Source organism: Argopecten irradians, chromosome 1 (genome assembly GCF_041381155.1).
Source record: "Argopecten irradians isolate NY chromosome 1, Ai_NY, whole genome shotgun sequence".
NCBI classification, from domain to species: Eukaryota; Metazoa; Mollusca; class Bivalvia; order Pectinida; family Pectinidae; genus Argopecten; species Argopecten irradians.
The window spans coordinates 3,498,570-3,525,821 of record NC_091134.1 but is presented as its reverse complement, the minus strand read 5'-3'; the positions used below and the strand labels follow the sequence as shown (position 1 = coordinate 3,525,821).

The following is a 27,252-nucleotide window of genomic DNA, read 5'->3' as shown; positions in this document are numbered from 1 at the left end:
CTATAACTGCAACAAGGCATCTAGTCAGTGTTCATGTATTTTCATTATAAATACATGTAATGAACGAGAAATTATAAGATCAGGCATTTCGAAACAAAGTTGAAACAAACCAGTGAAATACAATAATGAGGCACTATTTGGGCTTCTTTTAGGGTATAGTAGTATAGTGTTCTAGTGTACATATTAAAATCAATTAGCTTGAGATCTTGAGAAAAAGTTGTTGCAGTAATGTTTCTGAACCAGTCTGTCATCATCATGATCAATGACCAGGTAAATAATCAATGGTTCAGCCAAGGATTTATAAGTGAGAAGGATTCGTGTCTGTATCTTTACACTACTAAACACCACGCGAGACGCTTATGAACCGGGAATAAAAACCGTTTTTCTCAACAAATACTTGTCTTATCGAGTCAAACGAAACACCAATGTAAAGTAAATTAAATTTCACAACATTTATAACTTGCTTAAAAGACGGAAGATTGAGAAGAAATGTCTTAAACTATCGTTAAAAAAATACGACCGCTCATGTAATGGCAGCACGCTTCAGAAAGTAAGACGGTAACCCTCGTACCCCCATGCTACATCAAAGGCTGCGGCGGCGGATATCAAAGGAAATCAGTCGTCGCCCAACGTCACGGTCAGTGCACAAACACAAAAGCGCCTGCGCTGTCTTTGCCTAAAACTCAGTGTGACTTATCCTTCTCATATACGTCCTTGGTTCAGCATTCAGTTAGTTGAATTCAGAATTCCTGGGTTCGAACCCCTATCTTGTTGTTCTTTCATTCCACTTGCACTTTACTTATAGTTATAAATATTAGACAATGAAGACTTTAAAAATTTCTAAATGTTCAATTAATTATTGGAAGGTTTTAATGTTTTAATTACATATTTCTGTGTTTCAGATGAAGTCATCAAAAAAGAAAAAGGAAAAACGCCACTTGCTTTCAAATGATGATGTCTGCTTACCAGATATGGACAGTGCAGAAGACAAAATTAAGTCAAATAAAAAACATAAAAAATCTAAAAAGTTGAAAAGACATTCAGATGAGAATGATGATTCATTATGTGATATCAACAGTGCAGATGAGCATAGGAAAAAACACAAGAAATCTAAAAAACATAAACAACATTTAGATGAAACTTTGGATTTATCTGATACAGCCAATGAGCATAAGAAAAAGCACAAAAAGTCAAAAAAGAGGAAAAGACATTCAGATGAAGAAAATGAAATATCTTATGTCGAGGATAGTGTTGATGAACTCACGAAAAAAACTAAAAAATCAAAAAAACATAGAAGAAATTCTAATGAAGAAGCTGAATCACCCAATATGGAGAGTTTAGATAACACAGGAAACAAAAAACATTCTAATGAAGAACTGAAACACAATATGGAAGTTTAGATGAACACAGAAATCGAAAAAACATAAAAAACATTCATAATATGGAGAGTTTAGATGAACACAGCTGACAAAATCTATGAAGAAGCTGAAACATCTAATATGGAGAGTTTAGATGAACACAGGAAATCGAAAAAACATAAAAAACATTCTAATGAAGAAGCTGAAACACCCAATATGGAGAGTTTAGATGAACACAGGAAAAAACACAAGAAATCCAAAAAACGCAAACAGCATTCTAATGAAGATACTGGTGGGGATGGTGAAAACATGATTGGATCTTCAAATGGTAAGTACATAAGTTGGAGTTATCTCCCGGCCCTCATTCTTTCCTTGTTTGCTGCATTTTTATTGAATGGCATGAATGTATCTTTTTATAATTATTATTTTTTTGCTTGTATATATTTACAAATTGATAATTGAAATGATTCGATTTTTGTACATGTGTTAAATTGTAAACTGTTGATGTTTGTTTCAGTCACCATCTTGAAAATCACATTTTTTTTAAAAAAAGTCAGAAATTTCATTTGATTTTACAAATGGAATCTCAATCTTATATTCATTTATCAATTTCTCTGAATATTAAGGTAGCTCCATACTTTTGGGAAAACCCATGTCATTTTTTTCTAACAGGTCTTATTTTCTTGCATTTTTCATGTAGATTTCAAATCTGTAAAGATAAATGGGTGTTCTCGAACTACTTTTTGAGATATTTGAGCTTGAAATATACCATCCATGCAAATTTGCTGACTGAAAATAGAAAAATTCGTAAAATCATGTTTTCTGTAATATTAGGGTGAATTTAGTCTCGATCCTGTTGATTTTTGGCGAGGGTCACCTCGCCATTGTGATCGTGGTTGCAAAATTTTCTTACAGTCAATTTCCTCAATATGATTGGCTTAGAAATTGCTCGCAGATACTAGCGCTCCTAGCGGCAGTGTATTCAACAACTTTGATTTTACCGGGAATTTTAAATAGCAAAATTTGATTATGAAAGTTACTGAAATAAGCATATCTGTAACGTTGAAATAGGAATAGTATATTACGGCTTTCATATCCTTACTATACACACTATCCAAAAGATCTTCTGTTTGAAAATTTTCACCTGAATTGTTTACAAAGTATCTAGACTTTTCGTCCCCAAAATGGTGTTTACAATGAATGACGACGTTTCGTCCCAAAAATGCTTCGCTCCGAAGCTGGTTCCCCCCAGACGTTTACTCCCTATTAGTGACAGTTAACCCGCAACGGAAAAAAATGAAATCGATATTTCACCTCGAACATCAAAATTTATACCATAATGAATTTTGTAATTCGAATCAAATTTGTCTCGGAGCAAATACATTTCATGGCGAAATGGAGATGCATTTATCACGGCTGTGTTCAGGTTGACATGGACGTAAAACTACAATGGAAGAAAGACAACTCTAACAAAATTTTGGACAAACTTGGACTACTGATAAAATAGCATGTGACAGACGGTGAATATTTTGTAAATGTCCAAGGTGGCGTTATCTTAAAACTAACGGCAGTTAATAAGGTATGAATATTTATCACATCCATCATTATCGATAATTTCATAAGCACATGCATAAATATCAGATTATATCTATATACTAAAGCACGTTCAGAGATTACCACTAAACCATACTTTTAAAACATTTTAGGTATTTTCAGCATAGGAGCTTGCCGTTCTGATCATATACATACAGTATATTCATTAAACTAGGTAATACGAAGTAAATATTTGGCCGAATGACATAAATCATATATGGAATGTTCATATAACTCGAATTGATATTTTTGGACTACTAGATCGACGAAAATGCCGATTCCTTTTTCATAATTCTTCCGTAAAACGGCACTTAAAAAGCTGATTCAATCTGTAACAAATGAAGAGAAAACTGTTAATTGTTTAGCAATTATCCTGAGTTATATTTTACCAAAAAGCATCAGGGATTAGCAATTAAAACTTACATAAACATATTCCCGACTCTCGCTTGCATTGTGTGATCACTCGAGCGGAACTAATCTCTACCACATGGCACAGTCTTACAAATGCAATCGCACAAAAGCCCACATGATCACTGTTTTTACTGCGATTACATCTTATGTTAGTTTTTTTTAACTTTTTACTCAACAAAATAGACTTTACGCTTTTCATGATCAGCACCATCATTTTCCGTATAATTTATTAATTTACCACTGTACCCATGCATACGTGTGTATATTTATACTTCTTTGTGCACATTATATAACAACAATTCTATATTACAATCAATTTATGAAGGACAAAACTCTTACATGTAAGAACAGGAGGACTGAAGAACAGCGGGAATTAAACTTCAATAATATTTCCTCTATGCTGGTATTGCTATTTATGATTAAAATGTTTAATTATATGATATTAGCCTTTTCAGTAATTACTCTGTTAATACATTTATTGTTTCCTTATGTTTTACAGAATGTCAGCATGCATGTATCATTTCAACTGGAAACAGTCTAGGAGAAGAATTGAGTGAACAAAAAGAAATAATTTTCAGCTGTGGAAGCTTAATATTGTAATCATTTTCAATCCGAAAATAATTACTATAATCATCTTCATATTCCTTATTGTGAATTTAACTGTAATATTATTTAAGCATATACCTGATATTTGTTTATATTCTATGACATGTACATGCTTGAAATGAAATAAATAAATAAAAGATTATTTTAATTTAAAACACAATATGACATTAGCTGTTTATATTTTTTGTCAAAAACATATTAAGCTTATCGTTAATAACACTCTAACCATCACCTTCGACAATTTAATGAAAATCAATTAAACATTAATTTGTATAACACAGGTCGTCTTATGTTTTCCCCGCCTTGACTATCAATGTTCTCTGATCACTCTGAAAGTATTGATTTTACCTTTTTTTCGGTCACCACATGAACTGCCTTTAAATCAATCACACCAATGAGACATACATTTACTGCATTCATTATAACACTAAGGCAATTCGGCAAGATCAGCGAACATTGTTGATTTACCTTGAATATGTAACAGGAGAGGAGAAAATGTAGCGGCAAGACCGGGATTCGATCCCTGGACTCTCCGAACACTATCCGAGTGCTCTACCGACTGAACTATCTGGTCATCGATAATCGACCCAGTCCAGTCCCGCTACACTCCTCCCTTCTTTTTTGAAGACATACAAGACCCTTTCAAACACCACAACCGTTGGTTATTTAGTTGGGTGCCAATTCTGTAACAGGAGAGAAGAAAATGTAGTTCTTCCGACTAAGCTACCTAATCACCGATAATCAACCCAGTCTGATCATGCTACAAATATTTATCTGGTTATTTTATCTCCCTTCCTATTTATGACTTAGAATCTTACCTGGTGGAAAAGAATACTTTGTCTTACAAATCTTGACAAATTATGCACACTGTGATTGTTGCAAGCTAAACTACGTATCCGCTAGCTGATTGCTGTTGATTGTTAATGATCTCAAACACACTAATTACTTATTGTGCCAATTTAAGTAAATATATTGTACTTTTTTCAAATATTCATGATTACTATTCATGTGTAATATCTCAAAACATTGACATGTGCACGAAGTACGGCGGACCAGACCGCCGATGTTTTGGACATATGCTAGATATTTCAGTTTCGGGTTACTGTGGCCAATAAAAGAAAACAAACACATTGCGGTTTTCATATGTTATTTCTTCTAAATACAACACTTTTTGTGCAAGTTGTCAAGCATTTATGGGGAATATTTTGCATTGAAATTGTCGCCTTCATACATCGGTTTTTGGGACTCCCTGGACATCTTTTTTCCCCATTTTTTTGATGCGCAAAATATACTGATAGTAGATTTTTTAAGCATTTTCAGCCCTAAAAAGTACCTGCACAAATTATACCAGTTTTTACGGTATATAATATTGGAATGTATCCCAAACTTTTTATCATATTATTTGCCAATAACACTATTATGATATCAGAAATATCTGATGGTCTACGACAAATGTTACATGAATTTTAACAATATTACATAACATGGAAATTAGAACTTAAAGGCCCACTACCTTTTCGGGGCAAAATTAAAAGGTCTCTCAAAAAACATTAATAACATCAGAAAACCCATGCCGATGCCTTAAGATGAGGTTACAACACCAAACATATGCAAGATTTCCTGCGTAATATCTGAAAACCGTGGAGAGTCGTTTCGCTGTCTTGCCGTCTGGCGCTGTAATAGTCAACTACCGCGCGGTATTTAGGACGACGGCGGGAAACATAAGACGACCCGCGTTATAAAAATTTACATTGTATCTATTTTGATTAAATTGTTCAGAAGGTGATGATAAACGTAGTATTAACGGTAAGTTAATAACTTTTGCGACTCTACAAAATTATCGATCTCGTTTTACATTCCCATTTTAAAAATTAAAAGTCGTGTCGGAAAGGTATTGGGCCTTTAATATCAGAAAGATAAAAATTGTGATATTCTCAAGACGTAAATCGGTACAACAACACCAGTTGATGTTATGGAATACAGAATTAGATTTATAAGAATTGTTTACATATCTAGGTACAGAAAATAATGTTAATGGTAGCGTTTTTAAAGAAAGGGAAAAAACCTGCTGAACAAACAATTAAATCGGTGTTTGCTATTTATAAGAAATAAAGGAATGAATCTCTTCCTGTTCATCTTGAACTGAAAATATTTGATTCACTTGTAATAACAGTTTTATTATACTCATCAGAGGTATAGGGATTTGAAAATAAAAATGTAGAAAAATTCATTTGTAATTTTGTAAAACAATCCTGAAGTTAAGAAAGTGTACAAACAATTTCATGGTCTATGGTGAGCTAACAAGTTATCCGGTTTGAATTGAAGTTCGGATACAATGTATATCAATCAACTTGCTGTTTTACAAAAGAATAATTACAAAACTTGTTAAAAGTAGACCAATTGACCAATTTATTCAAAAATCACATGATGATATTGATAAGTCTTCTAGAGGACAGACATATTCTATATTTAAGACATTTTGGCATAGAAAAGTATGCCTCTTGTCTTTCTCTGCTGCAAAACAATACTTGTTAACTGATACTGTGGTCCCAGGAACTTGATGACAATAGCTATATATAGTCATTAAGAATGAATATTTTCATTAACATCAAATTAACAAGGAAAATGCTTAAAGGTGTTATAAAATCATTTGACATATAACATCATAGGAAATGTTAGAATGGGCTTCCAAGATTTTAGTATGTGTCTCTTATTTTACACCTTGGTGTCCAAGGAATCCTCAAAAGTCCAAACTGGAAGGAACACCAGCCAAATTTATTTCTTATTGTACACAACTACAGTAGTATTGACCTTAGAAATATATTCTCCTATCATCGAGACCGAGCCATTTAGTACTTTCAGTACTTTGATTTGTCCTAAATTTCTTACGATAGAACAATATACAAAACTATTTTATTTTTACAAATGCTAACTAATTTTTGTTATTTCCCAGGACCCTTTCTCTACGTAATTATCATGTTTTGCCATATTTTCGCCCGTAAAAAATCAATGAATAGACCAAAAAGGAAATGAAAACCCATGTCAATTTCACAATATTTGTATATGATATGCCCAAGGTAATATATTTTTCAAATATCATATAAAAACACGGGGTCCTCGATCAAAATTTCACAATTTTGTAAGCTTGAAGTTTGTAACTCGCAACCCTACCCCCATTTCATCCAGTGCTAAGATGGGTTATATTTGACTATTTTTTGAAAATCATGCCGCAAAAAAACATTCCACATCAGTTCATACGTTTTTGTGATATTATATCTGGTTTATGTCTGTTTGTTTTTATGATTTTCTCCAAATTGTGTGTTTAAAGGAAATCCGTATGCGATTTTTTTAGAATTCCGGAATTTCGGTCCGGCCGGGTCCCCTCTTATGATTTATAGCGACGAACGCCACTTCCGGTGTTTAAAAATCCATTCCCATTTACGACATCAACCGCAAAAACCACAGAGATAGCATACAGTTTTCACTTCACTGCTTTTATTTGATTTATTTAATGATTTTAAACATTCAATATTATATGTAGACAATTTTCACCCATTGAAAAAATGTCCAAGTGTGATGTCGTGGGTTATCGGAAACCATTCTGGAATTCAAAACAACCCCCGCAACTTCCGGTATAGCGTCATATAAATTGGCGCGATTTTCAAAAGTATGGACCTACCTTAAACTGGTATTAAAAGACTTGACCACGAACTTTTATAAACTAATTACGATCTTTAATTATTTTCAGGAATTTTCCACTCCTTGTCTGATAACTTCCATCCTTCTGAAAGTCTGAACTCAGAAAATCAAGACAATCTAACATCATGTCGAGACGAAACCTGTTCTGATGATGCAATGGATGGTGGTGAAAATCAGAACACTTCTTCAGTTCCAGATTTAGTAACAAAACAAACATCTTTGGACTCTGTGCTGGACCCAGATTCCATCACAAAACAACCTTCATTTCGAAATTCAAAGAAGAAGCGACAGTCGGATCTGTCCAGTGATATACTTTCCACTTTACTTTTAACTGATGATGAGGCCGCTATCATACATAATGGGAAAGTTTCAAATGGAAAATCGAGCAAAGTGTACCAGGAAATGGGGATACAACTCCGTGTGGGAAGATGGATCCAAGAGGAAGATGAGATTTTGTTGGATAATTTTGAAGCCATCAAGGCTGAATATGGATTGGAAATGGACAACGATTTTCTTTTACAGTTATTGTTTGAGCAGTTTTTAGCAAGTTCAACAGAAGAGAGAATAAGAGTGAGGCAATTCCGAAAAACCAGCGACTTTTATGTCAAACTTGCTGGTAATTTAAGAAGGTATGTACATATATATGTATCCAATGATTTGGCCTGTGTAATATTTTTGCATATGACACTAGAATAATATGACCGGCTGGAGCGATTTTTATTGGCTGAATATAACAACAATCTTGCTTGTTTCTTTACTTAATTTTAGATTACCTGAAAGTGTAATGGACCGTGCCAGAAAAATTCTGCCTGCATGGAAAGTGGGTCCCTTTACACCTGAAGAAGAAAAGACCCTACTTGAGCAGCATGAAAAGCATGGAAACCAGTGGACAATTATTGGTTTTCATATGAATCGGTCAAGAAATAGTGTGCTAGACCATTATCAAATCATAAAAGATGAAAATCGGAAGAGAGGAACATGGACAGAAAAGGAGGTATAAATGAAAATTAGGTCATGTCACAATACACTTAGTTACAGTATAGGTCATGTCACAATACACTTAGTTACAGTAGGTCATGTCACAATACACTTAGTTACAGTATAGGTCATGTCACAATACACTTAGTTACAGTAGGTCATGTCACAATACACTTAGTTACAGTATAGGTCATGTCACAATACACTTAGTTACAGTATAGGTCATGTCACGATACACTTAGTTACAGTAGGTCATGTCACAATACACTTAGTTACAGTATAGGTCATGTCACAATACACTTAGTTACAGTATAGGTCATGTCACAATACACTTAGTTACAGTATAGGTCATGTCACAATACACATAGTTACAGTATAGGTCATGTCACGATACACTTAGTTACAGTAGGTCATGTCACAATACACTAAGTTAGAGTAGGTCATGTTACAATACACTTAGTTACAGTAGGTCATGTCACGATACACTTAGTTACAGTAGGTCATGTCACAATACACTTAGTTACAGTATAGGTCATGTCACAATACACTTAGTTACAGTATAGGTCATGTCACAATACACTTAGTTACAGTATAGGTCATGTCACAATACACTTAGTTACAGTATAGGTCATGTCACAATACACTTAGTTACAGTATAGGTCATGTCACAATACACTTAGTTACAGTATAGGTCATGTCACAATACACTTAGTTACAGTATAGGTCATGTCACAATACACTTAGTTACAGTATAGGTCATGTCACAATACACTTAGTTACAGTATAGGTCATGTCACAATACACTTAGTTACAGTATAGGTCATGTCACAATACACTTAGTTACAGTATAGGTCATGTCACAATACACTTAGTTACAGTATAGGTCATGTCACAATACACTTAGTTACAGTATAGGTCATGTCACAATACACTTAGTTACAGTATAGGTCATGTCACAATACACTTAGTTACAGTATAGGTCATGTCACAATACACTTAGTTACAGTATAGGTCATGTCACAATACACTTAGTTACAGTATAGGTCATGTCACAATACACTTAGTTACAGTATAGGTCATGTCACAATACACTTAGTTACAGTATAGGTCATGTCACAATACACTTAGTTACAGTATAGGTCATGTCACAATACACTTAGTTACAGTAGGTCATGTCACAATACACTTAGTTACAGTATAGGTCATGTCACAATACACTTAGTTACAGTAGGTCATGTCACAATACACTTAGTTACAGTATAGGTCATGTCACAATACACTTAGTTACAGTATAGGTCATGTCACAATACACTTAGTTACAGTATAGGTCATGTCACAATACACTTAGTTACAGTATAGGTCATGTCACAATACACTTAGTTACAGTATAGGTCATGTCACAATACACTTAGTTACAGTAGGTCATGTCACAATACACTTAGTTACAGTAGGTCATGTCACAATACACTTAGTTACAGTAGGTCATGTCACAATACACTTAGTTACAGTATAGGTCATGTCACAATACACTTAGTTACAGTAGGTCATGTCACAATACACTTAGTTACAGTATAGGTCATGTCACAATACACTTAGTTACAGTATAGGTCATGTCACAATACACTTAGTTACAGTAGGTCATGTCACAATACACTTAGTTACAGTAGGTCATGTCACAATACACTTAGTTACAGTATAGGTCATGTCACAATACACTTAGTTACAGTAGGTCATGTCACAATACACTTAGTTACAGTATAGGTCATGTCACAATACACTTAGTTACAGTAGGTCATGTCACAATACACTTAGTTACAGTAGGTCATGTCACAATACACTTAGTTACAGTAGGTCATGTCACAATACACTTAGTTACAGTAGGTCATGTTACAATACACTTAGTTACAGTATAGGTCATGTCACAATACACTTAGTTACAGTAGGTCATGTCACAATACACTTAGTTACAGTAGGTCATGTCACAATACACTTAGTAACAGTAGGTCATGTCACAATACACTTAGTTACAGTAAGTCATGTCACAATACACTTAGTTACAGTAGATCATGTTACAATACACTTAGTTACAGTAGGTCATGTCACAATACACTTAGTTACAGTAGATCATGTTACAATACACTTAGTTACAGTATAGGTCATGTTACAATACACTTAGTTACAGTAGGTCATGTTACAATACACTTAGTTACAGTAGGTCATGTTACAATACACTTAGTTACAGTATAGGTCATGTTACAATACACTTAGTTACAGTATAGGTCATGTTACAATACACTTAGTTACAGTAGGTCATGTTACAATACACTTAGTTACAGTAGGTCATGTCACAATACACTTAGTTACAGTAGGTCATGTCACAATACACTTAGTTACAGTAGGTCATGTCACAATACACTTAGTTACAGTAGGTCATGTCACAATACACTTAGTTACAGTATGTACAGTAGTAGTCATGTCACAATACACTTAGTTACAGTAGGTCATGTCACAATACACTTAGTTACAGTAGGTCATGTCACAATACACTTAGTTACAGTAGGTCATGTCACAATACACTTAGTTACAGTTAGTAGGTCATGTCACAATACACTTAGTTACAGTAGGTCATGTCACAATACACTTAGTTACAGTAGGTCATGTCACAATACACTTAGTTACAGTAGGTCATGTCACAATACACTTAGTTACAGTAGGTCATGTCACAATACACTTAGTTACAGTAGGTCATGTCACAATACACTTAGTTACAGTAGGTCATGTCACAATACACTTAGTTACAGTATAGGTCATGTCACGATACACTTAGCTACAGTAGATCATGTCACAATACACTAAGTTACAGTAGATCATGTCACAATACACTTAGTTACAGTAGATCATGTCACAATACACTAAGTTACAGTATAGGTCATATCACAATACACTTAGTTACAGTAGGTCATGTCACAATACACTTAGTAATTACAGTAGGTCATGTTACAATACACTTAGTTACAGTAGGTCATGTCACGATACACTTAGCTACAGTAGATCATGTCACAATACACTTAGTTACAGTATAGGTCATATCACAATACACTTAGTTAGAGTAGGTCATGTCACAATACACTTAGTTACAGTATAGGTCATGTCACAATACACTTAGTTACAGTATAGGTCATGTCACAATACACTTAGTTACAGTATAGGTCATGTCACAATACACTTAGTTACAGTATAGGTCATGTTACAATACACTTAATTACAGTAGTTCACGTTACAATACACTTAGTTGAAGTAGTTCATGTTAGAATACACTTAGTTACAGTAGGTCATGTCACAATACACTTAGTAATTACAGTAGGTCATGTTACAATACACTTAGTTGCAGTAGTTCATGTTACAATACACTAAGTTACAGTATATGTCAAGTTACAATACACATAGTTACAGTAGGTCATGTCACAATACACTTAGTAATTACAGTAGGTCATGTTACAATACACTTAGTTGCAGAAGTTCATGTTACAATACACTAAGTTACAGTATATGTCAAGTTACAATACACATAGTTACAGCAGGTCATGTCACAATACACTTAGTTACACAGTAGGTCATGTCACAATACACTTAGTTAGAGTAGGTCATGTCACAATACACTTAGTTAGAGTAGGTCATGTCACAATACACTTAGTTAGAGTAGGTCATGTCATGATACACTTAGTTACAGTATAGGTCACGTAACAATACACTTAATTAGTTACAGTATAGGTCATATCACAATACACTTAGTTACAGTAGGTCATGTCATAATACACTTAGTTACAGTAGGTCATGTCACAATACACTTAGTTACACAGTAGGTCATGTCACAATACACTTAGTTAGAGTAGGTCGTGTCATAATACACTTAGTTACAGTAGGTCATGTCACAATACACTTAGTTACAGTAGGTCATGTCACAATACACTTAGTTACACAGTAGGTCATGTCACAATACACTTAGTTAGAGTAGGTCGTGTCACAATACACTTAGTTACAGTAGGTCATGTTAAAATACACTTAGTTATAGTAGGTCATGTCACAATACACTTAGTTACAGTATAGGTCATGTTAAAATACACTTAGTTACAGTATAGGTCATGTTAAAATACACTTAGTTACAGTAGGTCATGTTACAATACACTTAGTTACAGTAAAGGTCATGTTACAATACACTTAAGTTACAGTAGGTCATGTTACAATACACTTAGTTACAGTAGGTCATGTCATAATACACTTAGTTACAGTAGGTCATGTTACAATACACTAAGTTACTGTATAGGTCATGTTAAAATACACTTAGTTATAGTAGGTCATGTCACAATACACTTAGTTACAGTATAGGTCATGTTAAAATACACTTAGTTACAGTAGGTCATGTTACAATACACTTAGTTACAGTATAGGTCATGTTACAATACACTTAGTTACAGTAGGTCATGTTACAATACACTTAGTTACAGTAGGTCATGTCACAATACACTTGGGTACAGTAGGTCATGTCACAATACACTTGGGTACAGTAGTTCATGTTACAATACACTTAGTTGAAGTAGTTCATGTTACAATACACTTAGTTACAGTATAGGTCATGTTACAATACACTTAATTACAGTAGTTCATGTTACAATACACTTAGTTGAAGTAGTTCATGTTACAATACACTTAGTTACAGTATAGGTCATGTTACAATACACTTAATTACAGTAAGTCATGTTACAATACACTTAGTTTCAGTAGATCATGTTACAATACACTTAGTTACAGTAGGTCATGTCACAATACACTTAGTAATTACAGTAGGTCATGTTACAATACACTAAGTTACAGTATATGTCAAGTTACAATACACATAGTTACAGCAGGTCATGTTACAATACACTAAGTTACAGTCGGTCATGTCACAATACACTTAGTTACAGTAGGTCATGTCGCAATACACTTAGTTACAGTATAGGTCATGTCATAATACACTTAGAGTAGGTCGTGTCACAATACACTTAGTTAGAGTAAGTCATGTTACAATACACTTAGTTACAGTAGGTCATGTTACAATACACTTAGTTACAGTAGGTCATGTCACAATACACTTAGTTACAGTAGGTCATGTTACAATACACTTAGTTACAGTATAGGTCATGTTACAATACACTTAGTTACAGTAGGTCATGTTACAATTCACTTAGTTACACAGTAGGTCATGTCACAATACACTTAGTTACAGTAGGTCATGTTACAATACCCTAATAGTTACAGTTTAGGTCATGTCCATGTTTTAGTACAAAGTAGTTTTGGTACTTGCTAGAGTCATTTCGGAACTTTAATATTAAAAACTTGTAGGCCAAGTCAAGTTTATTTTCAAATTCATTTTATTCCAGCAAAACTAGACAAAACAGAAAATTGATCCTTCAGTTTAACCCCCCATAACTAACAAGGGACTACAACATGACCTTAAACCCCGGATATCCCTGAACAAAGAATAAACTTATTTGTCATGGCTGCAAGAGGACCTAAATTGACACTTCTCCTTACTCTCCATATCTTGGTGTATAAGTTTGAAGTTTGAAACCTTTATTAGACAGTTGCCAGGTACTGACCACTGGTCAATGGTATTTCTTGGGTACTTCAGCTTTCCTCAACCTCCTTACCTCCTAAACCCGGCACATCCTTAAATGTTGATAGAAAAAAAAACTTTAATCCAACTATTTAAATCCAATAAGGTTGTGTCTATAAAACTATTGTACTTAATCGAAAGAGAATTCCTACTTCAGTAGTTTTTGTGATAAAGTTTCTGTAATTTCAATTGACATACATCATGATAGTGAGTGGGTCTATCTTCTGAGCTCCCATGATTTCATGATCATATGTGGAAAGATCTAGATCAGATGTTGACCAAGGTTCACAGTTTCTGACATACATCATGATAGTAAATGTGTCTATCTTCTGAACTCCCATGATTTCATGATCGTATGTAGAAAGATCTAGATCAGATGTTGACCAAGGAACACAGTTTGGTTTAGTTAAGTTCTATAGATATGCTTCTACTCAGATCACCATGAATTGTTTGATGACTTGTCAATTAGATGTCTAATTAATGATTTGTGTTTTACAGGTAGACGACTTAATAGCTGCTATATCAGAAGTGATGCAGACGGATGACCTGCTTAGTCTACCACATACTCAATTACCGTGGACAAAAATTGCTAGTAAGATGAACCATCGCAGTGCAAAACAGTGTCGGAACCTCTGGGTCTACAGACTTCGACCATTACTGGCACAGGGTACACTCGGCATGCAAAAGATTCAAGTAGACAAAGTAACATTAGTGAAAGAAATCTATAATTTAGATGTTCTGCTGGAAAGTGAGATAAACTGGGAAGAGTTGTTGGAGAGAATTCCGAATGGTGGGACGCCACAGAACTTGGCTAATCAGTGGATAAGGTTAAAGGCTCTTATAAGTGGTGGGGAGAATATGAGCTTTACTGAAATCCGTGAGGAATTAGCGTCCTTATATTTTGAATTATGACAATATGGCTTTAACAATGATAAATTGTTAATAGCAACTGAAAGGACAGTTAGGAAAAGCATGGTTATTTTACATGTACTCCTGTTGTAGATGTCACAGACAGAAATAAATGTATGTGTTGGCCAGCCAGATTGAGTGAGACCTGGACTTTAGAGGGACAGTCATTTACAAAGTCTATTTACTGAACATTGCAGGTCAGTTACTTGAGAATTGATTTTACTGACTACAATTGAATGACTTTTTTAAATCATTATTGATGCAAAGTTTATGAAATTTTTGAAACTCTTCCTTTTAAAAAGGACAATGTAGGGAAAACAATGAAGGGTATTAGGGATTGTTGAGGGCTATAAGGAGCTGGATAATGGATACTTCAGACACCGGCCGGACTTGTCGCTTTACAAAAATTCTCAATACAAGTGAATACTATCCAGTACCCTGATGGTCCATTTAGTGCTTAGCTTAATTGGCAGTTTTACAGCGACACTTCATTAATAATTGTATTTTAAATGTGGAGAACCATTTTAACATATGTAAAATATAGCAGCAGTGTCAATGATTTGAACGGAAACATTTTATAAATTATTGTATACATGAATTGATAACATCACTAAGACGATAAAAAAAATAATGAACATCATTTATTTCACAATATTTTCAGAAAATTGAAATGTGTGTAAAAGGGTTTAATGATTTCATTTAGCAATGTAGAACAAAAACATAAAGTGTGAAGGTTGTTTTAATGAATGCCATTTCTGTTTTAACGATGTTTTTATTTCTTCATTGGTGAAGATCTGTATTCTAATAGTTTCTTATGGGGCACAGTTACAAGTTTTCTGGGATGAGTGAGAGCAGAGTTATACTCGAATGTGCACTCTAAACAAATACATCATTGTGAGCTAGGAAACTGGTTTTCCATTAAAGATGCTCCACCGCCGACAGAGCATAAATGACATTCATTATTTGAACAATTATAATTGGTGTTCAATCGTAAATATATACGTCTAATTAATACAAAAATTATGATAAAATAATTTGATATGACTTTGGTGCATGCGCAATCAGCATTTCATTCCATATAGGGTAAAGTGACACAGAATTTTTTTCGGGATTCAATTAATTATTTCTTTATATTTTTAACTTAAAGTAAACTTACAAGCTCAAACTTTTCAATGGTGGTAATGGTGTAAAGTAAGTAACTTTTGTAACTGAAGAAAAATACTAAATCGTTTGCTCATGTTTTTTATAGTGAAAAAAAAAACCATTTGTCAGTGGTGGAGCATTTTTATTTTTTTTATTTTTTTTTTTTTTTAAAACATTGATTTATCTCATGATTTCAGCAGCAAAATCATTTCTTGTAGGAGTAATAAAACAAGATGTCCCAGAGGGATCTGCAGCTTAGGATAATCTATGTTTTTAGCCCACCATCATCAGATGGTGGGCTATTCAAATCGCCTTTCGTCCGTGGTCCGTCGTCCGTTCCGTCCTTCCTTCCGTCCGTCCGTCCGTCCGTCAGTCCGTTAACAATTCTTGTTACCGCTATTTCTCAGAAAGTACAGAAGGGAGCTTTCTCAAATTTCACATGTAGGTTCCCCTAGGGCCTAGTTGTGCATATTGCATTTTGGGACCAATCGGTCAACAAGATGGCCGACTGGCGGCCATCTTGGATTTTGATAGTTAAAGTTTGTTACCGCTATTTCTCAGAAAGTTTTGAAGGGATCTTTCTCAAATTTCATATGTTGGTTCTCCTAGGGCCCTAGTTGTGCATATTGCATTTTGGGACCAATCGGTCAACAAGATGGCCGACTGGCGGCCATCTTGGATTTTGATAGTTAAAGTTTGTTACCGCTATTTCTCAGAAAGTTATGAAGGGATCTTTCTCAAATTTCATATGTTGGTTCTCCTAGGGCCCTAGTTGTGCATATTGCATTTTGGGACAGATCGGTCAACAAAATGGTCGACTGGCGGCCATCTTGGATTTTGATAGTTAAAGTTTGTTACCCGCTATTTCTCAGAAAGTTTTGAAGGGATCTTTCTCAAATTTCATATGTTGGTTCTCCTAGGGCCCTAGTTGTGCATATTGCATTTTGGGACAGATCGGTCAACAAGATGGCCGACTGGCGGCCATCTTGGATTTTGATAGTTAAAGTTTGTTACCGCTATTTCTCAGAAAGTACTTAAGGGATCTTTCTCAAATATCATATGTTGTTTCTCCTAGGGCCCTAGTTGTGCATATTGCATTTTGGGACCAATCGGTCAACAATGATGGCCGACCGGCGGCCATCTTGGATTTTGATAGTTAAAGTTTGTTACCGCTATTTCCCAGAAAGTACTGAAGGGATCTTTCTCAAATTTCATATATAGGTTCCCCTAGGGCCCTAGTTGTGCATATTGCATTTTGGGACCAATCAGTCAACAAGATGGCCGACCGACTGACGGCCATCTTGGATTTTGATAGTTAAAAGTTTGTTACCGCTATTTCTCAGAAAGTACTGAAGGGATCTCTCTCAAAATTTCATATGCATGTTCCCCTTGAACCCTAGTTTGTTGTGCATATTGCATTTTGGGAGTGATCGGTCAACAAGATAGCCGATCTGCAGCTTAGGATAATCTATGTTTTTTGTTTTTTTTTTATTTTCCCTTTGAAATAGAGACTTCATATTAGTGGGCATATCAGCAGCACACTTCAATTGTCAAATGCAATATGATCACTGTCTGCCATACACATTGTGCTTGGATTTGTTCCATAATGGATATACAGACCTACCAATCAAGCCCAACAAGTATGATTTAAGGAAGCTAGACCTCTTCAATACTTACGTAGAAAGCTACAATATACGAGATGGCTGCTAAATATATAATCAGCCAAAAATGCATTTGTGAGAATTATAGGGACCATGACGAACCTACATATGAAAGAAAAAGAACCCTTCAGAACTTTCTTAGAAATACATGTAGTGATAGTAAACTTCAACTTTCACATTATAAGATGGCTGCCTGTCGACCATTTTGTTGCCCAACTGGTCCCAAAAGGCAATATGCACAAGAGTCCGAGAGAAACATATGCATATTTGAAAAAGCTCCCTTTGAAAAAAGTAGTAACAAAAATTGTTCACTGATGGACGGACTACTGACGAAATGTGATTCGAATAGCCCACCATGTGATGGGGGTAAAAAACTGCCATATTAGTTGTAGTACAAAACACTGCATTCATTATAGTTTCAATCAATGTATTATAACGTAAACTTTGTCATACCACTGTAGCAGTTTTAGATATTACACTGGCTCAATGCCTACGATGGCTTATTGTCTAGAAACACAATTGCCATGCATAAAAATCCGTATTAGGGTATCTTGTTACAATGACTACCAAAAATTCTTAAAGACAATTTTGCATATCTGGCCTTGATATTTAATTCAATATTATCTGTTTAACTGATGATGACTTTCTCAAGACAAAGCCAAATATATCAATAACATCTCCAAAATTTGCAAACAAGGACTACCAGCTGACTAGCTAAAGTTGTCATACGTAATGTAATCAAAGGAGTTCAATTATTGATATCAAAAAAGCGTTTTTGCTTATTTCCTTCTCATCGGGTAAACGCTCAAACGAACGCCGAGTAAATGGTCGCAAATTTTATTAAGTTTCTACAATTGATACAAACGTTAAAAAGTTGATTGTTAGAGCCACAGGTTCCTATTTTGATGTTAGTTGCACGTTTCAGTAAAGTGGTCCACGATACGTGATACGTCTGTCCATATCGGAGTTTGTGATAGGATTGTTCTTCTGGTATTGGAACCAAGACGACCCTACAAAACGGAAATGGATTCTGTAAATATAAGATTCATCAGATAATGTTCACACCAAGGGAATAACCTAGGAGATTCAATGAAGACAAAAATAGAAATAACATCATAATGACATGTGTATTGTATGATGGGATATTTTTATGTAGGTCAATCGGTTGATCTAACGTGACTAACTTGCAGTTTATAATATAATGTCTTGTGTGAAATGGCTACTGAAGGTAGTTATAGATAATGAATATGTTCCGATGTGGACCTGGTACATCTATATTTTCTCGCCGAGCTAACATCCATCAAATGTGATGAAAACAACACCAACTCATAGATGCAACATTATATTGCACTTTGCTTTCTGTGAGTACGTTAAAGCTGCTCCACCGCTGACAAATATTTTAATAGATATTCACAAATTGCAATAGCTGAATTTCTTGCCAATAACACTGATGAAATTTTATAAACTTGAAAAGCATTACATTGCATTTGCCTGTATGCATATTCATGTGCAAAAAGTTTTGGCACCAAATGGAACTGAATTTCCAAAATCAAGAAATTTATCTAAGAACCCTTTGATCAAGTCTCCCACAAAATCAAGCATTTTCAGTAAGACTGACAGCATCGTCCACCTAACTCTTGAACAATATGCAGGAACGCGTGGTCATTGTATGGGAATACTAGTAAGTCATGTTAACCTGAAGACATGGTTGATTTAGAAGCTGACCCACTGATCTCCCACACTGCTGGTGACATATCGACGGCCCCGGAATCGTCGGACAGTTGGTTTGGATATCTTGCAGATAAGATTTCAGATCTTGTCGGAACTTCCTGAAGTCACAGCCTCCCATGTAAGGCTCTGGAAGCCAAGATGGTGATAGTAGTGAAAACGATTAAACTGTCTATAGACTTGTGCTTAATACTGATATATTACAGATAAAAGGAGAATCTTGAAGAAAACGCACAATCTGGATAAGTGAAATAAAGTGTTCCGCCAACTAGCTTAAGTAATTGAGCAAACAACTGGATTCTAAGAGCAAGATTTTGACTCCGGTCATGTGATAATTCCATTAAAAGTTGGAGAAAAGACCTACCAAAAACAACTACTGCTTAACTATATACATCAAGGACACATTTGAAAATATGATACTCCCGAAAAATGCACGTTCAATTTCTTAATGTTAATTAATGTCCGGAAAGTTGTTCCTCTGTAAAGGACTCTAAAAAGCCAGTGATTGTATATTGCAAGTAACTTATTTAAATATGTAAATATGATTGATAAACTCACCAAACAGAAAATAATTTACTGAATATAGCATAATGTACTTCAATTTTTTGAATCGACGAACATAAATTCATAGAAATATATCTGATACGCACTGAAATGAATTCGCAGATTCAGTTCAATAATCATTACTTACTATTGGGATCTATGCAGTTCATGTCGAATTCGTCAAACTGAAGGCACTGGTCAAAGTTTTGAACGTTTGGAAAGTAGGTCACGAAGGCGTAACACATCTCCGCCTATAAACATACCATTCCAGATAAACCAGCGACAAATTAGAAAAGGAGGAACACATAATATTCCACAAAAGTTCACAAGCCACAAAAAAAAAAAAAACCACCTTGAATAACTTTATATTCTTTCCTTAGTTTAACGCTGATCATAAATTTGCATGATACATGTACAAGACCAGTTGCTTTAAAGAAACTTTGGATTAACCCATACAGGAAACGATATACTAGGTAGGCACATTGCTTCATCATTCGGTAGAGAATACTTTGTTTAACACGCGTACGACGTTGTATTGGGAACACTTTTTCTCTTCCTCTGCCATGTAAACCCTAATTGCCATGAAGAGAAAAGGGAGAATGATTGCGAGATCCACTTCGTACTCTTTGAACAAGTACAGCATATACACATACTAAAGTACGCCTCTGTTCTGTTATTAAGGTAGCAGCTTACGTTTGATCCCTCTCCAAAATATAGGGACTGGTTCCTGTTCCTGTCCCCCGTCAGCGAGTCGAATGTACAGGTAAGACGTACCTCGTCACCTAATAACACACACATATTGATGGATAAAAGGAGGACAACCTTGTAATATAACGAGATGCTGATTCTGTAGCCAAGGCTTTAGATTACGTATATGTTGCAAATCATGGTTCGCGGAGAGTAATGTTATCAGCAAGCGAAGATGGTCAAAACGTATGGTTTTATGGGCTGGTTGTTGCCGGATGTTGCCACTAATCGTACGTACTGTATTTGAAGTATGAAATGAGTTATCTTTTATCCTAGTAGATCTCTAGCTTTGGGTATTTCAATTATTGAGCCCTTGTAGTCACAATTAAAAGTTACCGACCGAAGGCCAATCTTTCATTATATTGAAATATCGTCAAATGCACAGAAAATGTCCTATAATATATCTTACACTCTGTCAGTTAGTAAATAGTAACAACTTTTGGGCAGAACCTTCCCTGTAATAACTATGGAATCCACTCACTTGTATACAAGCATGATTTTCTTTAGTTCGAATGACAATTTCATCCAACAGGAAAATCATGCATAGAACGGCAGATTATTATTCAATATAATATTTAATACCAAAACAGAAGTATCCAACCCGACAGTCCTATTTCATTCAAAGACAATCCCTGTTATTGTAGGGGACCCGTGCCTTAGGATGGCACGTGAGCATCCATATTTCTATTCCGAGTTTGACAGCATGTTAAGTTGCAATTCCTCCAAACCAAACTTCTCAAAAGCTATTGAATCAGGTTGGAAAATGCGTCAACTTATCGCTGGAAAAGTATATCCTTTGTACTTTGATCATACATTACACGTGGCCTGAATTACATACAATATATGACACTAACTGTTCACTTTACCGTTTCAAAGCAACCCTTGCAATTAGCAGTCATACATATATTCTTTATCAAAAAGCGGAGGCGTTAATAAGACCTACCTGGTCTGATCTCGATGGGTGGGTCGTGTGTGTGAATTGGTGAGATTTTGTAATCATATTCCTTGTCATAAGCCACCCTCTTCAGGAATTTTCCGTCCCGGTAAACCTCCAGCAAGCTATTAACGCCTGTTGTCATATTGGAACAAAAAGTTGAAAATGTATTTTACACTGCAATACAAAATCAAATACAACTGTAACTTAAGGTTTGCTGTGATATTAGAAGAACAATTTCCGTTTCTTCATTCTTACCAAACTTATACAAAAGCTGCTTTTCACTATTTAGAAAATATTTTGGGTTTCTTAGATTTAGCGTCCTGTTTGCGTCAGAACTGATTCTTTCTATGCTAATAAATGTAGGATATCGGCTTTGATTAGCTAACTTAATCATTTTATATGAAGCAGGGTTATTTGGAAGGCTACACGCTTTTCGAATGCATTGCAAAACAGGAAAACCACTCGGCGATTTATAACCTGTACTACATACAGCTCACCTGAAATAATAAATTGAGCTTTAACCTACTAAGTATGGTTTTTTCCACGTGATTTCTTTTCAAATATCGATGCGTTATTTTAATTATTCTTACCCAGATAATGCATATGTATATACGTCCTGGTGAGATAGATAGGATGGGGTAACATGGCGGCAGTACAAGTCCCGCTACAGCCACCAGACTCGTTGTGGATAGCATGGGGAGGGATATCAAGGTCCTGCTGTCCAATCTGGACATTCCCAACATCGTACTGACGGAGTTTAGTCGTGTAGTAGATCCGGAATCCACTGTTATCTATTAGTAAAAAGGTTCAAGTGTCGTCTGTTTCATAAACATTACAGGATAGAAAGACGTGATTCAGGACATATGACATTTTCATCTTAAAGTTTCTATAATTGAACTTTAACGCTTTAATAAAAGAATAATAATCTAAATTGTTGATTTAAAAAATGTATGTAGACGAAAACAAGATTCTCCTCATGTATATCAGTTTTCATATGCATAGCGTTATACCAAGTCAGTTTGCCTTTTCTGGGTTACGGTCTCTCCTGACGTAGACATTCATTGTAAGAATCTTTTGGCTGTTTCACACATTATATCAAGTTGTGTTTGAGCAGAAGGCATGCATGATTCATCCAAAAGATTCTTAAGGGAACAGTAGAAATTCCGTAGTGTGCCATTCATATTTCAGCCACAGAAATAACCAGAAAAGTCTTGATGAAATCAATAAATTAATGATAATGTAATTCAAGTTCTTCATACTCTACCTTCAACTTTTGGCTTAAGACTTTGGACCTGTGAGTTTGGCAGCAGACGTTCGCTTTATATGCATTATTAACTGTGAGATTGACACAAGACATTTGTGTTAGATGTATTATTACCTGTAAGGTTGGCTGTAGACCTTTCGTTGTTCCAGTGGATCTGTAGTGACATGTAACTATAGCTGTGTTTACCAAACCTGACTCCTGCATTGTCCGGGGTGTAGATTTTACCCTCTACCCCCATAGTCCACTGAGCTAGCCACGAGGAGCACTGGGCGTCTGCTCCCGAACACTCGTGTGGAGCCTCAAACATAAATAAATTGCAATGGAAACTTTGATGTTATCATTTAGATATCTCAAAGGTTGAGGGTTTATTACACATCCGGGGATTTCTCAGAAAGGTAAGGGAATGCAATTATCACGTATATTTCAGCAATCCTGACAAAAGGTCTGAGACTAGAGGAAAGTCTGAGACTGGATGCCATGTAATAGTAATAATAACAGTATAAAAGAGCGGCCTACCGTATCCTGAACGTCATAGTCACATCCAAACAAAAGCATGTGATGCATGACGTCATGGTTAGAGATGAGTGGCTCAAACGCAATGGCGTGGAACGTATCGGCATCTGGTACCTATAGACAGTAAAACCGTCATGAGATGGTCACGTAAGTTTTTAAATCAACGACAATTATTATTTCAAGTAAAATATTATTATTATTTTCTATCGTGTTTCAATAAAAAAAATTATATATTAATATATTCTTTACTTACTTTAATCTTCTGACACACGTAGTGAGTCCTCTTGGTGGGAACCTGTAACGCGGGAATTCTGATATCAAAGTATCTGACGTCTGCTTCCAATGGCCGCTCAGCCACGACACTAGAGGTATATCCACACAGTAACAGTATCACAACCAGAAACTGTCTCATCCTAGAAATCAACAGTAGCATTGTTAATCTTACGTAACTCAATCTTACATAAAATAATGTTATCAATTTTACGGGATTATCTTTTGAGTGGTTCAAATGCTTTATCTAGATGCAATGTCAAAATTAATTAACACATTACGGGATATTCAAAGTATGTATTCTAATATTGTATGCCACATTTATGACCAAGTGATATTCTTCAGTTCGTCATGCCCTTCAACATCACAGTATCCTTTTTGGCGCAACCTTTTATAGTGCTGCATCCGAATTTCATTGCAAAGGGGCTTTAAATGCGTTTGTTTTACAAAATTCCTAATTCATCAATGCGCTTACCAATTACAATCAATTTTGTGCTAAAATTTAAAATAAATATGTTTACAATTACGACCACATGTTATGTCTATATAGTTAGGTTGTTTAGAGAAGGACCGTTGTTGACTACCTGAGGAATGTCACGTTTGATAAGACTGTACTTTGTGTTATCTGTGACCATTGTCTAAGTATGCCTACAGTTATATTCATTGATAACAAGGAAGCTACTCTCTCGGCATGGCATCTCAATCAGGGATGGTGTCGGAGGTGTTGAGGACGTTAGGTTATCAAACATTCAAAATAATTGTATGTTAGGCTTTACAGATGTCTTACACATGTAACACGAAACAATCAATTATTTGGCTGGTAGTTTATGAGTGTAAAGGTCAAATAAACTTTATACGGTTCATGTCATTGCGGGTCTTAGCATACTACCAAGGGAATATGTTTGGATACATTTTATTATGAGAAATATTCAGTGATAGTAAACAATTCCTATGGCATATGAAATCTTTTTAAGATACCACAACTGGAGATATCTATTCACTATTTACCTACAACTATAAATGACAGGAAACCATCCTGCAATAGCTACTGTGTGGTACTTACCTGATTGTACAAGAATTGTTCCGTATGTCCACGCTGTATTCACTTATATAGAACTAATATGTATGGAATATACATATAACAGATGATCGTTATGTACGTATGCGCACTTGATTCCAATACTAGACATAGAGATAACGTTTAATCTACACATGAAATTTGGTGACATATCGGGAGTTGATAGGCCATACGCATCACTGCTAAAGGTGAAGCCTGACTAATATATATTTTTTTTCCTTTTGCTAACAATTTCCTTGTTCGATGGGGTGTGTACATGTATTGACATCTTTTTCGATTGTATCATGTTGAGTCTGATATAGTGTCTATCCTGACGTTTGATCAGGACAATGTCCTCAGTTAATATAAATATACGCGGTATTTGCAAATAACCTTATAAGAGGAGCATTATTGACAAACCTTTGATCTTTCTGACAGCTGACATTTGCAATCTCAGAATTCACCCAGCACATATTGTTTGCTGTGTTTAGTAATGATGTAAAGAACCGGATTTAGAACTTAATTCTGTGTGTAAATTGAGCAAAAATGAACTTTCGTGAAAATGTAATATAGCCTAGTCAGCATGTTTACTGTACTTGCCTTCAGAAAGTAAGTCACCCAAAAGCTTGTCACATTTATCTGTTCTCGTCCTAACCAAACTATAGCCTTTATTTGAAGACACTACCTGTTCTTCCATTGCATAATGCAATGTTTTTATAGACGTATTTTACTTTTAACCGAGAGTTGATTGATAAGTTGCGAGCTTTGTATTGAAGAATTTGATTAACCAAGAAGGATTCCCATATTGATGTGGTACTAACTACAAACAAACATATAGCAGCCATACATGGCATGGAAACACGTGGTGGGTAACACAATCTAAGTGTGGCAGGCAGAACCTCGTGGATGACACCTGCCCTGGAACAAAATGGTGTCTATTGCACATAACTGACAGTCGAATCACAAGGAGTTATACAGAAAGGAAAACAGGAGTTTGGGAGATATCAGCAGAAAAAACTGCTGCAGTTTGATTACTGTGGCTTTAAATAGCATTTAATTCATCCGTTATTCAGATCAACGTCAGTCTAAATGACATTTCTAGAAACCACATTTGGTCGAATGATGTGTTGAGGAGAACTTCAAAAACCTTCATTGTATCTTATAAACATCGGTTGAAAAGGTTTCAGATATATACAGGTGTCATATAAAACCATCCATATTAACATTCCAGTTTGTTAGTGCCCTTGATGAACCAAGGGTTCAGGCTAGTGTTACCGGGTAGAAAACTAATTAATGCAAGTACGAATTCAAACTTTTGCACGGAAAGCCAATATCCTGTGGTGAATTTCACAGCGAATAAATATTGTCATTTCTACAGAAAACATAGAGGTATATAAGCTATAATGATGTAACTTAGTTAAGTCTGTAAGCCTAATAAACGTCCCTGAGTTTAAACAGCATTTAACGTTATTATATACATACATAAAGCGTTCGTGTAGTGCTGTATAAATAAGAATACACACCCGGGCTCTAATCTACTTTGTATTAAGGAGATACAAATAGGTTACAAGGGTTTAATCCCGCGGGTATTAGGACTGGATGGGTAGTGTATACAAACCAAGACTACACACTTTTACTAGTGTACACACACATACCGGGGGAGGAACATCGTCGGTGTGTGACTGATAAAATATGTATAACGACGCTACACCTGAGTAATTAGTCTATGTTTTAATGAAGTAGTATATAGCTGTCAGACCATCACACGTGTGGGTGTGTGCTGCTGCTGATGATAATACAACGATTTACTGTTACGACTTACGCTGTATACAACAATCGATTTCACACAGGTAAGTAATCAATTTCATTTATTTATGAAACACAACTATGTATTTTCATATTTTTTCTTTATTGAAACATTTACAGTCAGTGGTGAATTGATAGTATAGATCCCTTCGCTTCGTGGTCCATTCCAAACATCGATACCCTACTCAACTTAATGAAACGGTAATGCCGCATATCTGTCAGAATGTAGCAATTGAAACACCTGTCAAGTCATTTTGTATTAATGATCCATATGTTCATGTCAGGTTTGCCAAATCCACTGACCGTATCTAAAATAATCAAATTTCGTTCCCACTTGTATAGGCTATTTCATATAATAACTTTGTTCCAATCC

General features: G+C 35.2%; 2 protein-coding genes across 2 annotated transcripts; one reads left to right on the top strand and one right to left on the bottom strand.

Moving 5' to 3' along the window:
- Positions 1-1,481: 1,481 nt before the first annotated feature.
- LOC138315310 (cyclin-D-binding Myb-like transcription factor 1) lies at positions 1,482-15,974 on the top strand. The gene is made up of 4 exons (XM_069256225.1): positions 1,482-1,686; positions 7,717-8,296; positions 8,436-8,661; positions 14,800-15,974. Exons 1-4 carry the CDS (start codon positions 1,500-1,502, stop codon positions 15,211-15,213), a joined length of 1,407 nt encoding a protein of 468 aa, XP_069112326.1. The 5' UTR covers positions 1,482-1,499; the 3' UTR covers positions 15,214-15,974.
- A 2,861-nt stretch (positions 15,975-18,835) lies between these two features.
- Positions 18,836-25,197, bottom strand: LOC138315303 (DBH-like monooxygenase protein 2 homolog). The gene is made up of 10 exons (XM_069256210.1): positions 25,080-25,197; positions 24,000-24,159; positions 23,750-23,860; positions 23,348-23,531; positions 22,560-22,760; positions 21,976-22,101; positions 20,979-21,067; positions 20,434-20,536; positions 19,711-19,871; positions 18,836-19,024 (listed from the first exon to the last, which is right to left on the bottom strand). Exons 2-10 carry the CDS (start codon positions 24,156-24,158, stop codon positions 18,923-18,925), a joined length of 1,236 nt encoding a protein of 411 aa, XP_069112311.1. The 5' UTR covers position 24,159; positions 25,080-25,197; the 3' UTR covers positions 18,836-18,922.
- Between the last annotated feature and the right edge of the window lie 2,055 nt (positions 25,198-27,252).

What these genes read in the sequence shown, in the direction of transcription:
- LOC138315303 (XM_069256210.1), bottom strand. Translation starts at nt 24,158, where the DNA reads ATGAGACAGTTTCTGGTTGTGATACTGTTACTGTGTGGATATACCTCT. An exon ending in TATACATATGCATTATCTGG is followed by an intron (nt 22,102 to 22,559) that starts GTAAGAATAATT and finishes ATATGACAACAG; the next exon opens with GCGTTAATAGCTTGCTGGAG. An exon ending in ACCCATCGAGATCAGACCAG is followed by an intron (nt 21,068 to 21,975) that starts GTAGGTCTTATT and finishes GTGTGTTATTAG; the next exon opens with GTGACGAGGTACGTCTTACC.
- LOC138315310 (XM_069256225.1), top strand. Translation starts at nt 1,500, where the DNA reads ATGGAGAGTTTAGATGAACACAGGAAATCGAAAAAACATAAAAAACAT. An exon ending in CTTGCTGGTAATTTAAGAAG is followed by an intron (nt 8,297 to 8,435) that starts GTATGTACATAT and finishes ACTTAATTTTAG; the next exon opens with ATTACCTGAAAGTGTAATGG. An exon ending in GAACATGGACAGAAAAGGAG is followed by an intron (nt 8,662 to 14,799) that starts GTATAAATGAAA and finishes TGTGTTTTACAG; the next exon opens with GTAGACGACTTAATAGCTGC.